Below are 16,229 nucleotides of genomic sequence, written 5' to 3' on the forward strand. Positions count from 1 at the left end.
TGATGGTGTATGATAACACCCAGCAACAGTCAAAGAGCTATCTGAAAGTTTAATGCTTAAAACCAGCAAATCCACAGACTTGGTGGAGACAACCGAGCACTGAAGGTGTTCCGTGGTAAAGATTGCCACTCCACTACCTTTGGAAGATCTGTCTCTCCGAAAAAGGTTATAACCAGAAAGATTAACTTCTTACATCTAGACGTTGCGCTAGCGGAACACCGCTCCAATATCCAATGATGGGGTGTGGCGCGAAATACAAACTCCTCGAAAATCTGAAAACTTCCATTTTTCAAACATATGACTATTTTACACCATTTTAAAGACAAGACTCTCCTTTATCTAACCACACTGTCCGATTTCAAAAAGGCTTTACAACGAAAGCAAAACATTAGATTGTCAGGAGAGTACCCAGCCAGAAATAATCAGACACCCATTTTTCAAGCTAGCATATAATGTCACCAAAACCACAGCTAAATGCAGCACTAACCTTTAATCTTCATCAGATGACACTCCTAGGACATTGTTATACAATGCATGCATGTTTTGTTCAATCAAGTTCATATTTATATCAAAAAAACAGCTTTTTACATTAGCATGTGACGTTCAGAACTAGCATTCCCACCGAACACTTCCGGTGAATTTACTAAATTACTCACGATAAACGTTCACAAGATACAGAACTCCTTTATGCAATCGCGGTGTCCGATTTTTAAAATAACTTTTCGGTGAAAGCACATTTTGCAATATTCTGAGTAGATAGCCCGGCCATCACAGGCTAGCTATTTTGACACCCACCAAGTTTGGTACTCACCAAACTCAGATTTACTATAAAAAAAATTGGATTACCTTTGCTGTTCTTTGTCAGAATGCACTCCCAGGACTTCTACTTCAACAACAAATGTTGGTTTTTGTTCAGAATAATCCATAGTTATATCCAAATAGCGGCGTTTTGTTTGTGCGTTCAAGACACTATCCGAAGGGTAACGCGCCCGCGCGTATCGTGACAAAAAAATTCAAAATATTCCATTACTGTACTTCGAAGCATGTCAAACGCTGTTTAAAATCAATTTTTATGCGATTTTTCTCGTAAAATAGCGATAATATTCCGACCGGGAGTCGTTGTTTTCGTTCAAAGACTGAAAATGTAAAATGGCCTCTTCACGTGCACGTGCGCACCCGTCTCATGGTTCTCAGATCGACCACTATCCAAATGTGCTACTGTTTTTCAGCCATGGACTGCAGAGTCATCATTCAACGTTCTGGCGCCTTCTGAGAGCCTATGGGAGCCTTAGAAAGTGTCACGTTACAGCAGAGATCCTCCGTTTTCAATAAAGAGAATAAAGAAGGCCAAGAAATGGTCAGAGAGGGCACTTCCTGTTTGGAATCTTCTCAGGTTTTGGCCTGCCATATGAGTTCTGTTATACTCACACCATTCAAACAGTTTTAGAAACTTTAGGGTGTTTTCTATCCAAATCAAACAATTATATGCATATTGTAGTTTCTGGGTAGGAGTAATAAACAGATTAAATCGGGTACGTTTTTTTTATCCGGCCGTGAAAATACTGCCCCCTATCCATAACAGGTTAACATAAGTGTTAACACTAGTTCTTTCTGTCTGTTTGGGCTTCTTATGGTCAATTTGCAGTCTGCAAAGTATTTATAATTTAGTTCCAGCTCCCCGACCATCCATTCAACAAAAAAATCTGCCTGTGGCTGAATCTAGTAGATCAGTTATTCCCAAACTGGGGTACGCAATGCCATCGGGGCTATGCCCAAAAAAAGGATTCACTTTTTTTTTTTCTTTATGTCCATTTATATTTTCCAACGGGGCTATACATTTGGGTGAGTTTTTTCTTTTTCTTTCTCTCCTGAGTATCCTCGTTTCCACTGCAAAAAAAATAAAATTAAACCATCTAGTGTTCAGCGAAATAACAACATGATTGCAAATACAGGTAGCCTAGTCAAATAAATAACATCCAATCACATTTACCATTATTCTCTCGCGCGAATTCCACTAACGGTCCGTATGTAGCCAAACATAGCTGCTGCTCATTCCGTTTGCTTAAATTGATCAATTGTTAATAAAAAGTAAGGCCTGCATCCATGGAGACACATACCAGCTCTACTGATAGTACTGCTACTACCAGCAGTACTACACCTGCGCAACGCAATTTGTTCTGCTTCCACGAGCACATCCAATGCCAGCATCAGTAATTCTACATTTGTTGTAAGCCCAGCTAGCATGGACACTGACAGTTGTGAATCTGATGCAGCCGAAGAGCTACTGCCCCTTTACCCGGGAAAGCACTGAACAACAGACAGGGATGTTGGACCATCGAAGAGGCGCAAATATGATGAGAACTACATTGATTTGGGGTTCACTTGTATTGGGAGTAGTGCCTTTGCTCAGCCACAGTGTGTTATATGTGCAAAAGTACCATCTCACAACTCGATGAAACCTTCACTCTTGCGCAGACATTTAGAAACAAAACATGCCAATTTGGAAAATAAGCCACAGGAGTTTTTTGAGTGAGAATTAAGACGACTTTCGAGTAGTAAGACATGTATAAAAGCAACATACCATTAATAATAAGTGGCTAGAAGCATCTTATATGGTGAGCTACCGAATGGCTAGGACAGGCAACCCCCATACTATTGTGGAGGACTTCATTCTTCCTGCTGCCACAGATATGGCTGGGACAATGCTGGGGGAAAAGGCCCCAAAAAACTGTACAGACAATGTCTTCATCAAGCAATACTGTTTCACAACGCATCAGTGACATGGCAGGAAACGTTTTGGAACAATTACTGCTTCGCATACAAGCCAGTGAATTCTATGCGTTACAGCTGGATGAGTCAACCGATGTGGCGGGCCTGGCACAGCTCCTGGTATATATCCGTTTACATTTATGGGGGGTCAATTAAGGAAGACATCCTCTTCTGGAAACCAGGACAACAGGAGAGGATATTTTTAAAGTACTGGAAAGCTTTGTGACATCAAATGGACTTTGGTGGTCAAGATGTGTTGGCATCTGTACTGATGGTGCAAAAGCCATGACAGGGAGACATAATGGAGTGGTAACGCGCGTGCAAGCAGTTGCTCCCGACGCCACTTGGGTACACTGCAGCATCCACCGAGAGACTCTTGCTGCCAAGGGAATGCCTGACAGTTTGAAAGACGTTTTGGACACTACAGTGAAAATGGTTAACTTTGTTAAAGCAAGGCCCCTGAACTCGTGTATTTTCTGCACTATGCAATGATATGGGTAGCGACCATGTAACACACAACATACAGAAGTGCGCTGATTATCAAGGGGCAAACTATTGACGTTTTTGTTTTTAATTGAGAGACAAGCTTAAAGTTTTCTTACTGACCATAATTTTCACTTGTCTGACCGCTTGCATGATGACGAGTTTCTCACACGACTGGCTTATCTGGGTGATGTTTTTTCTCGCCTGAATGATCTGAATCTAGGATTACAGGGACTCTTCAACTATATTCAATGTGCGGAACAAAATTGGGGCTATGATTTAAGAAGTTGGAGCTCTTCTCTGTCTGCATTAACAAGGACAACACACAGGTCTTTCCATCATTGTATGATTTTTTTTTTGTGTGCAAATGAACTCAAGCTTACGGACCATGTTAAATGTGATATGTAGCGAAGCACATGAGTGAATTGGATGCGCAACTTTCCCAGAAACAGATGACAAATAACTGGATTCGTTATTCCTTTCATGCCCTGCCTCCAGTCCACTTACGATATCTGAACAAGAGAGCCTCATCGAAATTGCAACAAGCGGTTCTGTATGAATTTAATTTAACCAGAAGCCACTGCCAGATTTCTGGATAGGGCTGCGCGCAGAGTTTCTTGCCTTGGCAAATCGCGCTGTTAAGACTGATGCCCTTTGCAACCACGTACCTATGTGAGAGTGGATTCTCTGCCCTCACTAGCATGAACACTAAATACAGGCATAGACTGTGTCTGGAAAATGATTTAAGACTGACTCTCTCCAATACAACCGAACATTGCAGAGTTATGAGCATCCTTACAAGCACACCCTTCTCATTCACCTGTGGCGAGTTATTCACAATTTTCGATGATAAAATAAAGTTGTATATGTAAGATGGCTAAATAAAGTGCAAAATTATTGAATTATTATTATTATATTATTATTTGAACCCTGGTCCTATAAGAGCTCTTTGTCACAACCCGGCTCGTGGGAAGTGACAAACTCACACTCCATTCTTATGTTTAATAAATGTAGTGTGTGTGTCTGTGGCAGGTTTACAATGATGGCAAAAAACAACATTTGAGTGTGTGCTGACCCTGGTGCTAGAGGGGGTACATAGCTGGAGGTTGAGTGTTTGAAGGGGTATGGGACTATAAAACGTTTGGGAACTACTGATCCCTGCCCTAATGGTTGTTCAATTTGGAAGAAAAATAGTGTTCATCTGTAGAATGTTGAGACATAGGCTGTCTGTTAAATGCGTAAATAGCCCACCCTATATGTTTGTTCTGTGATTTTTATCGAAAGCTCTGCAATCGAAAGTGTCAAAGTCAAGAAAGCAAGACTTTCCCCTGTGGCCAGGAGGATTAAGGATGTCATGTCTCCCGTGTGAGCATCAGAAATGAAAGGAAATTGCTCTGTAGATCTTGTGCATCACCGCAGCCAGCATAGTTAATGTTTAACGAGTTGTTGGCATAGTGGAGTTGGCAAGGCCTTTCACAGGTACATGTTAATGGCTATGGCACTGTGTTTTGTGCAATCATGTGACATGGCAAGATTTTATCCTGTGTTTTAAGCCTTATCCAGAAATAAGAATTACATCAAAAATGAAAGCAATTGTCTGAGGATGGTGCTGGACCATCTGACATAAAAAGAAAAGGAGACAGTTTGATGAAAAAGCTTTAAAGGTAGACTCAGTGAAATGACGTTTCCACGAGCAGGTATTGAGATGCAAGAACTTCGCTCTCACGTTGTGTGGTAGCCAAAGCACCAAAACAGCGGAGAAGTTGAGCCTTACACTTCAACGCTCTTAGTTGTTGCGGAAATTTACCTACTATGCTGCTTACTTTCTGCATACAAGTCCAAATCCAGGCATGTCACTTGACTGCACGAAACTCAGGACCCTAGTTATGTGCCTTTTTTTAGTTTTCAGGCCTCGTGAAACATCTGGCATTTTTTAAAATGCCTTTTAAAATGACAACAGAACAGTTTTAACGGTAAACACCGCTTGTTTGAGCTAAAACACTCCCCTGTTTTTGTCATAGAGAGCAGCTATAGGCCTAGATCTAAGTATTATTTTTTGCTTTGTTAGTGCCTGAGATTGCTTTATTGACTTTGTTGCCTAACCTGTGCTGGTAAAAGCCAAATGCCAACCCTCTTGTTTCTAGTGTCCTCCTGAATTATTGGCACCCTAGGTAAATATGAACAAAAAAGGCTGTGAAAAACTGTAATCGTTGTTTGTCAGCTTGAACTTACTCAACATATCATATGAATCTAACTTTAATTGAGTTTTTTTTTTTAAGTTGTTGAACAATTTTATCAAGAAATTATTATTTTATTCAAAAACATGCATGCCGGTTATTGGCACCCCTAAAATTCTTATGAACAAAATCAAATTGATGTATATTCAGATTTTATGATTTGTTCATTTTACAGTTCATCTGAGTCTTTGGGAACTCCATGACTTCCTGTTTCACTGGGGTATAAATATGAAGTGACACACAGGCTAAACTCTCTTTGTCATCCTTCAACATGGGAAAGGATAGAGAACACAAAAATGAAATGAGACAAAAGGTTGCTGACCTTCACAAATCAGGCAATGGCTATTAAAAAGGTAGCTACATACCTGAAAATACCCATCTCTACTATTAGGGCAGTAATTAAGAAATGTAAAACTGGAGCTGTAATGAACCTTCCTGGAAGAGGACGCATGTGTATTTTGCCCCAACGGACAGTGAGAAGGATGTTCAAGTGGCAAAAAAATCTCCAAGGATCACCGTTGGAGAATTGCAGAAGTAGGTTACATCTTGGGGTCACCAAAACTACAATTCGGTGCCATGACCAAGTTATTTGAAAGGATTGCCAGAAAACCTCTGCTATCACCAAACCACAAACATAAGCGCCTGGAGTTTGCTAAATGTCATTGGAACTTTGATTGGAACCAGGTTCTATGGTCTGATGAGACTAAAATATAGTTTTTTTGCAACAAACACTAGAGTTGGGTTTGGTGTAAACAGAACCATGGTCATGCAGAAAAGATCCTAATTCCCACTGTGAATGAAGTATGGTGGTGGATCTGTGATGTTGTGGGCCTGTTATACTTCCAAAGGCCATGGGACCCTTGTTAGGACACATGGGATCATGGAATCCAAGTACCAGGAGATTTTAGGTCAAAACCTGTCTGCCTCTGCCAGGAGGCTAAAACTGGGTCGTCATTGGATCTTCCAGCAGGACAACGATCCAAAGCATTCCTCCAAATCTACAAAAATGGTTCGCTGACCATAGAATCAAGTTTTGCAATGGCCGTCCCAGTCCCCTGACCGAAACACCATTTGAAAACCTATGGGGTGAGCTGAATAGGAGAGTCCAAAAGTGAGGACCAAGGACTGAAGGATCTGGAGTGTTGATGTATGGAGGTATGGTCTCAAATCCCTTCCTAGGTCTTCTCCCACCTCATCAAACATTATAGGAGACGACTCAGACCTGTTATCTTGGCATCTTTTTGGTTCATATTTACCTAGGGTGCCAATCATTCAGGAGGGCACTATCTACTAGAGAGAGCATTTCACTGCACCTGCGCTAACATCTGCAAAACTGTACGCGACCAATAAACTTTGATTTGAGTTTGAGTGTTCTTTGAACTCACGTGTGATAGGGAATTATAGGTCATAAAGTATCTCGGGGTCAGTTGCCACAGTGAAGTGATTTTACTTTGTGCATTTCAGTTTTGATACAATAACATTTCCACATGTAAGGAAAATGTAATGATACAGTAGCTTAGTGGCCATCTGAAAGAAAGGATTTTCTATTTTTTTTAAAGACCTTCCAGACGAAAGGCAGTTTCCATTATGACAGGCATATCCTGTTTAGCAATGCCTCTCTTCCTCTCGCTCTGTTCTCGAGCCCATCATCCACAACAAAGTTTGAGTGCTCTCTGTCCAAACATACTGCACATTATGTGGTTCAGCCAGCCCGTCACTAACTGAGGCACTCTATTAGAGCCCGACCGATATATCGATTCACCGATATTATAGGCCGATATTGGCCTTTTACCGCTGTATCGGTATGGGGCGACAATTCAACCAATATGTAATAAATAGGATGAAAAAACATATCTCATGCTTATCTGAACACTTGCAGACATTCTCATGTCATTATTGTCACAATGTATTAAATCAACATTTGAAGCATAGTTATTGAACAATTTCTCTTTTGGATGGCAAATTCTGAAAATTCACTATAGAAAAATGACACTAATTTCCCCGCTGTAAAACAGTATATCACAGATATATCGGTATCTGCAAGTTTTGTCCCCAAAGAAATCTGTATCGGACAAAAAACATAAGATTAACTTGGGCTCTAGTCACTTCATTACTGTATTACAGCATTGAACCACAAACACTATGGACATCTCATTGCTGTATTACAGCATTGAACCACAAACACTATGGACATCTCTTTACTGTATTACAGCATTGAACCACAAACACTATGGACATTTCATTGCTGTATTACAGCAGTGAACCACAAACACTATGGACATCTCTTTACTGTATTACAGCATTGAACCACAAACACTATGGACATTTCATTGCTGTATTACAGCATTGAACCACAAACACTATGGACATTTCATTGCTGTATTACAGCATTGAACCACAAACACTATGGACATCTCATTGCTGTATTACAGCATTGAACCACAAACACTATGGACATCTCATTGCTGTATTACAGCATAGAACAACCACACATTCTTCCCTGAGTCGAAATACTGTATGTGTCCAGGAGAGAGTTGGAGCTTTAGGTAGCCCTGATTTTTAGATGGTGTTCAGTCTGTTAGGTCAGTCAGTCGGGGATGGTACTACCAGATATATATATTAAGGAAAGGATGAGATAGGAATCCCATTGGGCAATGAATGCTAAATGTATAACACCCAACCCAACAGACTGTCGACCAATCGCGTTCACGTTGTCATGCTGCGTTACACAGTTGCTAAACTAATCATCACGCAATCCCTTCAAAGTTAAGTGTCACTATTCCAAAGCTATACAATATTACAGAGAACAAGTTAATTATCTCACCCCAGAAAATATTTCTAATTTTGTACTTATTGTTCACTAAATGCATGCTAATGTTGGGTTTTTGAGCTAGTGCACAATTGACTCCCATTCACTCCTTGAAGGAGAGCTGTCCTTGTCCCAGAATCGCCGGGAATGCTCCTCATGGCTCATTGACGACGCATGGGCAATGTACACAATGGGCATTAATACGATTCCAATGGAGTTTCCCATCTCCTCAAAAGTCTCTCTGGTACTTTGCCTATCATTTTTTTTCAAGGCTGCTTCATCCTGGTACTGTATCAGTTAAGAGCCATAACTCTACTGCTAGGCTAGGCTAGCCCAACGCTGTTCTGTCATGGCGTTTCTGGGCGGCTGCCATAAGTGCTGTTTGTAGCCTGGTCGGGATCAGGTTTGACAGCTCTAATAACCCTGCACACACTCACCGTCTAATCCATAAATGGCTCTATGATAAAAGCTAGAGTGACTGGCTGCCTCTTGAGATTTATGTCAAATGCCCGTTGATTGGAACAACACTGACTACCTCCAACTACCAAGGTTAAGGGCTTGTAAGTAAGCATTTCACTGTAATGTCTACACCTGTTGTATTCGGCACATGTGACAAATAAAATTTGATTTGAAATTGTGATTTTCAAAATCGTATCTCTGGGTCCTTGCCTGTGTCTAATGTAAATTATAGTCCTCACATCTCTGTTTTCAGTCTGTGTAAGCATTTGGCCTATTATGATTCGAGATACAGTATGCGTTGTATGGAGTGTTTATTAAAACCTACTAAAATATTCCATTAGTATTACTCTCAACTGCACCTGTTCTGTCACGATGCACATAAGCCAAGTACCTGTAAACTTGTCGTCATTCAGCAAATGTCTGTTTGCCCTTGCACTGAGGATGTGAATTGAGGCCTCTGTATACTGTATAGTTTGGCTCTGTTTCAGTCAGTATTGACATCCAATCTGCCCATGAATTTTTATAAAGTTTTGTACTTTTCTCATGTCATGACGGGTCTTTTCCTAAGTTACATTCAGTTGGGCTGCCTTGGCAACAGTTGACTGCAGTTTGTGGGTAATGTTGTTTAGGCTACAACCAGGAAAAGCTTTTGTTGACATCGATACCATGCAATGGTTGTACAGTCGCCCCATTTAGGAGTCTTAAGGCTCAATGACAATGTAGACTAAATGTTGTTTTCATGTCATCTCTGGTTCCAGATGCACCCTCCACGGAGCAGCAGGAGCTGTTCAGCCAGAAGCTCCAGCAGTGCTGCATGCTGTTTGACTTCATGGACTCTGTCACCGACCTGAAGAGCAAGGAGATCAAGCGGGCCACGCTCAACGAGCTGGTGGACTACGTCTCCACCAACAGGGGCGTCCTGGTAGAGACAGCCTATCCGGAGATCTCAAATATGGTGAGTGGGCTCCTTACACTAACAGCCTTTTCACGCTACTGAGTAAAACCGAGCTGAGACTAGCTGTATGGTGTTAGCCTATTTACGCATCCTCCATAGTTGCTGAAATGGACAATGTGAAGAAAACATCCAGACCAGCGCAGAACAGTTTGTTAGTACAATAGTGTGAAAATGGTATACCAGAAAACTATTTTGTTTCGTCACGGTGAAACAATTAAGCACCCTGTCCCTGACATAGAAATTTCATCAAGCAACATTGGGAGATTGTTATACTCCGGGGCTGGATTTTATACTCCTGGGACCGGATTTTATACTCCTGGGACCGACATTTCTTGTCCTAATATTTCTACATTATTTCCATTCTTTTACTTTTTAGATTTGTGTCTATTGTTAGATATTACTACACTGTTGGAGCTAGGAACACAAGCATTTCGCTACACCTGCAATCATTTACATTTACATTTTAGTCATTTAGCAGACGCTCTTATCCAGAGCGACTTACAGTAGTGAATGCATACATTTCATACATTATAATTTTTTTCCCCCCGTACTGGTCCCCTGTGGGAATCGAACCCACAACCCTGGCGTTGCAAACACCACGCTCTACCAACTGAGCCACACATGGCAATAACCTCTGCTAAATATGTGTATGCAACCAATACATTTTGATTTGATTTGAATCTTTATCCTGGATAGAACGCTACTAAAAAGGAGAGAAAGTGGTCATTTTAAACATGAACTTCAATTGTAATCAGGGTTTGAACGAAGAAGAAAAAGTACTGGGGCCTCTCGAGTGGCGCAGAGGTCTAAGGCACTGCATCGCTGTGCTAGAGGTGTTACTACAGACCTGGGTTCATTCCCGGGCTGTGCCACAACCGGTCGTGGCAGGGACTCCCATAGGACGGCGCATAATTGGCCCAGTGTCGTCCATGTTATGGGAGGGTTTGGCTAGGGGGGCTTTACTTGGCTCAACGCACCCTAGCGACTCCTTGTGGTGGGCCGGGTGCCTGCAGGCTGACCCCAGTCGCCAGTTGAACAGTGTTTCCTCCTCCACGGCTGGCTTCCGGGTTAAACTGGCGGGTGTTAAGGAGCGCGGTTAGACAGGTCATGTTTCGGAGGACAAATGACTCCACCTTTTATTCTCCCGAGCCCGTTGGGGAGTTGCAGCGATGAGACAAGACTGAAATTGGGGATAAAAAATATACATATACAAATAATATACAAAATAATAAATATACATTTAGAAAAAGGACTTATTCGCTCCTAGCTTGGTTATCAAAACAACTTTCCATACTCACAAAAAGCTTATTTCTCTACAATGTTGTGCACGAATGTATTTACATCGCTGTTAGTGAGCATTTCTCCTTTACCAATATAATCCTTCCACCTGACAAGTGTGGGATATCAAGAAGCTGATTAAACAGAATGATCATTACACAGGTGCACCTTGTGCTGGGGACAATAAAAGGCCACTCTAAAATATGCAGTTTTGTCACACAACACAATGTCACAGATGTCTCAAGTTTTGAGGGAGCGTGCAATTGGCCAGCTGACTGCAGGATTGTCCACCAGAGCAGTTGCCAGAGAATTGGATGTTCATTTGAAAATGTCCCAGTTCTTCCATGGCCTGCATACTCACCAGACATGTCACCCATTGAGCATATTTGGGATGTTCTAGATTGACGCGTACGACAGTGTGTTCCGGTTCCCGCCAATATCCAGAAACTTCGCACAGCCATTGAACAGGAGTGAGACAACATTCCACAGGCCACAATCAACAGATGGAGATGTGTTGCGCTGCATGAGGCAAATGGTCACAACAGATACTGACTGGTTTTCTGATCCACGCCCCTGCCCTTTTTTTTAAGGTATCTGTGACCAACATCTGTATTCCCTGTCATGTGTAAACCATAGATTAGGGTTTAATGAATTTTTTTTCAATCGACTGATTTCCTTACGATCTGTAACTCAGTAAAATCTTAGAAATTGTTGCATGTCGCGTTTTCATTTTTGTTTAGTGTAGATCTTGAATAGGAACAGCTGTCATTCTTCGATATGTGAAATGAAAGGGCCTTAGGATATAACCTTGTTGCGCACTGTACACAGTCGCTATTCTCTGAGCGACCTGGGAGAGAGGCAGTGCTCCCAAAGCCCTCACACACCTTCAGCTCCAGTCAGACCTAAAGATTACCCAGACCTCTTAATCACCTCGCTCATCCTTTTGCCCTTGTCTCAACCCTCACCGCTAGCCATGGTGCCAGACCAGACAGAGAAGGACGACCCAAACGCCCCCAGTCAGTTTCCAGCACTCCTTCAGTTCAGCACTCGATCATCAGGATTCAGGAAGCAACTAGCTGTCTCTTCTCCATGCCACCTTGAACAACTGTCTCTGGCATCCACTGCTTTCCTCTGCTATGCGAGGGGCTAAGCAGTATATTTATTGATCTTGATATATCAATCAAATGTATTTATAAAGCCCTTTTTACATCAGAAGATGTCATGAAGTGCTATACAGAAACCCAGTCTAAAACCCCAAACGGTAAGCAATACCGATGTAGAAGCACGGTGGCTAAGAAAAACTCCCTTGAAAGGCAGGAACCTAGAGAGGAACCAAGCTCTGATGGGTGGCCAGTCCTCTTCTGGCTGTGCCAGGTGGAGATTATAAGAGTATATGGCCATTAAGGCCAGATTGTTCTTCAAGATGACCAGTAGGGTCAAATAATAATCACAGTGGTTGTCAAGGGTGCAACAGGTCAGTACCTCAAGAGTAAATGTCAGTTGGCTTTTCATAGCCAAGCATTCAGATGTCGAGACAGTAGGTGTGGTAGAGCGAGAGGGAGAGTCGTTTAACAGCAGGTCCGGGACAAGGTAGCACGTCCGGTGAACAGGTCAGGGTTCCATAGCCGCAGGCAGAACAGTTGAAACTGGAGCAGCAGCACGACCAAGTGGACTGGGGACAGCCAGGAGTCATCAGGCCAGGTAGTCCTGAGGCATATATCACATTTTAAGGGTGTGTCAGACAGAGTAATTGCTTATCCAGATGTAATTTTATGGGATTGCTATCTAGGAAGATCAGCCCTGCATTACCTGACATTTGGCTAGTACTATTGCTCCAGGCAGCCACATTATACATTAGCATGTCTACTTATTGTCAGCTTACTGTGAAAATGTTCTGCACTTGTTATTTACAAGCTAGAATTAGATGGTTGATATACTTGAAAATTATTAGTAATAGATAATGACGTTGTGAGAGGTTTTATAGATGTGTGAATATTATCTCCCTATTCCAGAGTAGTGTGGGATAGCAAATGTAGCCCAGTTAGTTAAATCAACAATTGTTGGATAACTGGGTATTTACCTATATTTTTGTTGTGGTGAGGCACATCTCCACTGCCATTTAGACTCATCAGCATATGAATCTGAGGGATTGTGTCGCCGCTCACCAGCCAGGCAAGGTATGGATAGATGTTTCCCATCCTTCCATTGTTTTCCTCTTCATGTTGATGTTAATCACCAATCCAAAATGGCTGCTCAAAAGAACAACAACCAGGAACTAGACTACTTTTTTCAGTTCAGGTAGCAGATAATGGACCCTAACAGATATTTATGTAGTTGGTGTTTTATATTAACTAATATACACTGAGTGTACAAAACGCTCTTTGGAATGCTCTTTCCATGACAGACTGACCAGGTGAAAGCTATGATCCCTTATTGATTTCACTTGTTAAATCCACTTCAATTACTGTAGCTGAAGGGGAGGAGACGGGTTAAATAATAATTTTTAAGCCTTGAGACATGGATTGTGTATGTGTGCTATTCAGAGAGTGAATGGACAAGACAAAATATTTAAGTGCCTTTGAACAGGGTATTATAGTAGGTGCCAGGCGCACCGGTTTGAGTCAAGAACTGCAACGCTGTTGGGTTTTTCACATTCAACAGTTTCCTGTATGTGTCAATCAACAAATGGAGGCTGTTCTGAGGGCAAACTCAATATTAGGAAGTTGTTTCTAATGTTTTGGACACTCAGTGTACATGGGTTCTAACTTGAATAATTCTTGGTTTACAATTGTACAATTTATGCTACCCGTATATAAAAGCCACGAAACTGCCAGAAAGCCTCAAACGCTCTCCCCGGTTTTAGCTTGTCGTCTAGCTGGCTAGGTTTAGGATATTTACCAGCCCATACCAGTGATAAACGTAGCTATGTTATCGACATATGGCAGTACACAAACAAAATCAAGCTGACTTATTTTGCTAGCTAGAAAGAAGTAGCCACAAATTCATTCAGAAACAGAGGAAGAGGATAGCTAGCCATATCAAGCATTTCAGTTTACCTCGCACTTGGCAGGCTGTATAGTAACAGCCCCCACAAACACCTTAAAAACTTGGCCTATACAGTAACGGTGAACTCCTTCGTGGACAAAACTACTCTTTCCCATAGGCTTGTACTATTTATAGTATGACAGCATCAGCAGTTAGCTACCAACAGCTGGTAGACATGTTAACATTTGGTTCGTTTTATCAGTGTTATTTAGATGAAGATGTGCGCTAAATGCGTTATAGCTAGCTACTGTTAGCATAGAGGTACCAAGCTAGCTCTTTCACTTACCCGATTGAGTTCCATGCCCTCTTAAGCCCATGATAATGCTCGGTCTCTGCTGGTGCTGCTGGCAGTTTGACATGCTTTAGAAGCCACATTGATGTTAGGGACAGCATCCACTTTGAGAAGGAACTTCTTGCTGAAGCCCTAATTCCATTGTTGATAGCCATGGAAGTTCTCATGGATAAAATGTGTCCCTCGGTAGATGCCCAATTTGCCCGCCTCATTCTAATATCACACTTTCTTTTTTTTAAATTTTAACTTTTGTCATTTATCGGGGGATTTTTTCCGAAGTTAGAGCTAATTTGGAGAAAACCTCAAACCCAACTTTTTGAACAACTTTGTATTATAACAATTGATTTGAGTTTGTAATTTGGGAATGTTTTCTTGGTGTTCTAAGTTACTATTATATGCATTGAGAAATGCGTGCTACACTTTAACCGCCCTGGTAGAGCTTTCACATGTAGTTTGATTATTTCGATGACAGGCTGGGACATGCGTATGACGCAATCAGTGAGAGTTGGCCAAATGTAGCATTCAGTTGGTTGCGTAAATTGTGCTTAACCCACCTCTTTCACAGGTAATGTGTATGTAACGGGAAGCATCCTGTTAAACTGTGGAGTGTGGTTGAGTAGCTCTGTCTTTTTCTGTAATAGGTAGTCACTCTTGAACACAAAGAAGCCTGGCCCGCCTCTATCAGCCTCACAGTGACTCACTCACACAGCTTTTACTGTGCCACGGATACGGACTCACTCGGCGGCGCTGCCAAGGGAACCGCTGATTACACACGGGGATAGGTTATCATCAGCACATCCTTAGCTGTCGTGGCCAAGGGGACTGCAGATTACTTGTGTGTCATAGGTAATCGTGTAGGCATCCTTCCTAGGAGGGACCTATAGATCTCTATGTGGCAAATGGATAATCATACACATCCAGGGACCGCTGCTTGATTATACTGCTGGATAGGTTGTTGACTTGTCCGTCTTGAGTGTTGATGGCTCTCTACCTGTAGAGTAGCCTCACAACTGGGCATGTTAGGAGGAGCAGGGCCTCTGAATAGGGTTAGTCATTAAAGTTGGTCTCACCAACAGCACCCCATCTATCAGTGCTATTTATCTGGAGGCCGAGGGCTGCTCTGAGCGAGAGGAGGAACCATGGTGGACAGATGGGCAAGGGCGTCGTCGGGATTCTCCATTCTCTGCATCCCATGATAATGAAGTGGTGGGTGTTGAAGTGCAGTCCATTATGCCCGAGCCACAGCGACCGCTTTGATCATTGAGGCAATGGAGAGTACAAACAGGTAGATCATAAATGTAACCATGGCTCTTGCTGAAAAAAGCCTCTGCCCCTGGGTGCTGATAGATGAAGGGTTTAGCCTCTGTAGTTGCCCACTCTGTTTGACACACGAGCAGTGTAATATGAAAGACAATCTTTACAGCTGTCTCAGTTTCAAGGTGAAGAATGTTTGATTGACTTCATATTGTGTAGGCCTATGATTTTGCCGCCTTCTTTTGTCAGCGATGAGGATGGGAGGACCGAGGGCTTACGCAGAGATACTTTCAGACCTCCGATTTACATTCAATTCCTTGAACTCTGGCATTTATGGTATAATAGGTCCATTAAACTACATCTATAACTGGATGATTCATCTCTATCCACACCATCTCTACCCTTTTCTTGCGCCCTTTTACTCTTTTGTACAGCACCCTTTACTTTATTTCACTCATATATATATATATATATATATATATATATATATATATATATATATATATATATATATATATATATATATGCATATGCATACACACATACACAGTACAGATTTAGCCTGGTCCCCCGCAGGTACCACTGAGTGAATGGGGCGTTGCTGTGTCACACACACAGTCCCTCAATGACCCCACAGAGCTTAAAACC

At 42.0% G+C, this 16,229-nt stretch overlaps 1 protein-coding gene across 1 annotated transcript in view; it reads left to right on the forward strand.

The window, feature by feature from the left end:
• Positions 1-16,229, forward strand: part of LOC106571204 (serine/threonine-protein phosphatase 2A 56 kDa regulatory subunit alpha isoform) — an 86,409-nt gene that overhangs the window by 36,257 nt on the left and 33,923 nt on the right. Inside the window, exon 2 of the mRNA XM_014143986.3 lies at positions 9,516-9,712. Coding sequence (XP_013999461.1) covers positions 9,516-9,712 — 197 coding nt within the window. The remainder of the gene's footprint in view (positions 1-9,515; positions 9,713-16,229) is intronic.

The sequence above is a fragment of the Salmo salar genome, chromosome 15 (assembly GCF_965601325.2).
Source record: "Salmo salar chromosome 15, fSalSal1, whole genome shotgun sequence".
NCBI lineage: Eukaryota > Metazoa > Chordata > Actinopteri > Salmoniformes > Salmonidae > Salmo > Salmo salar.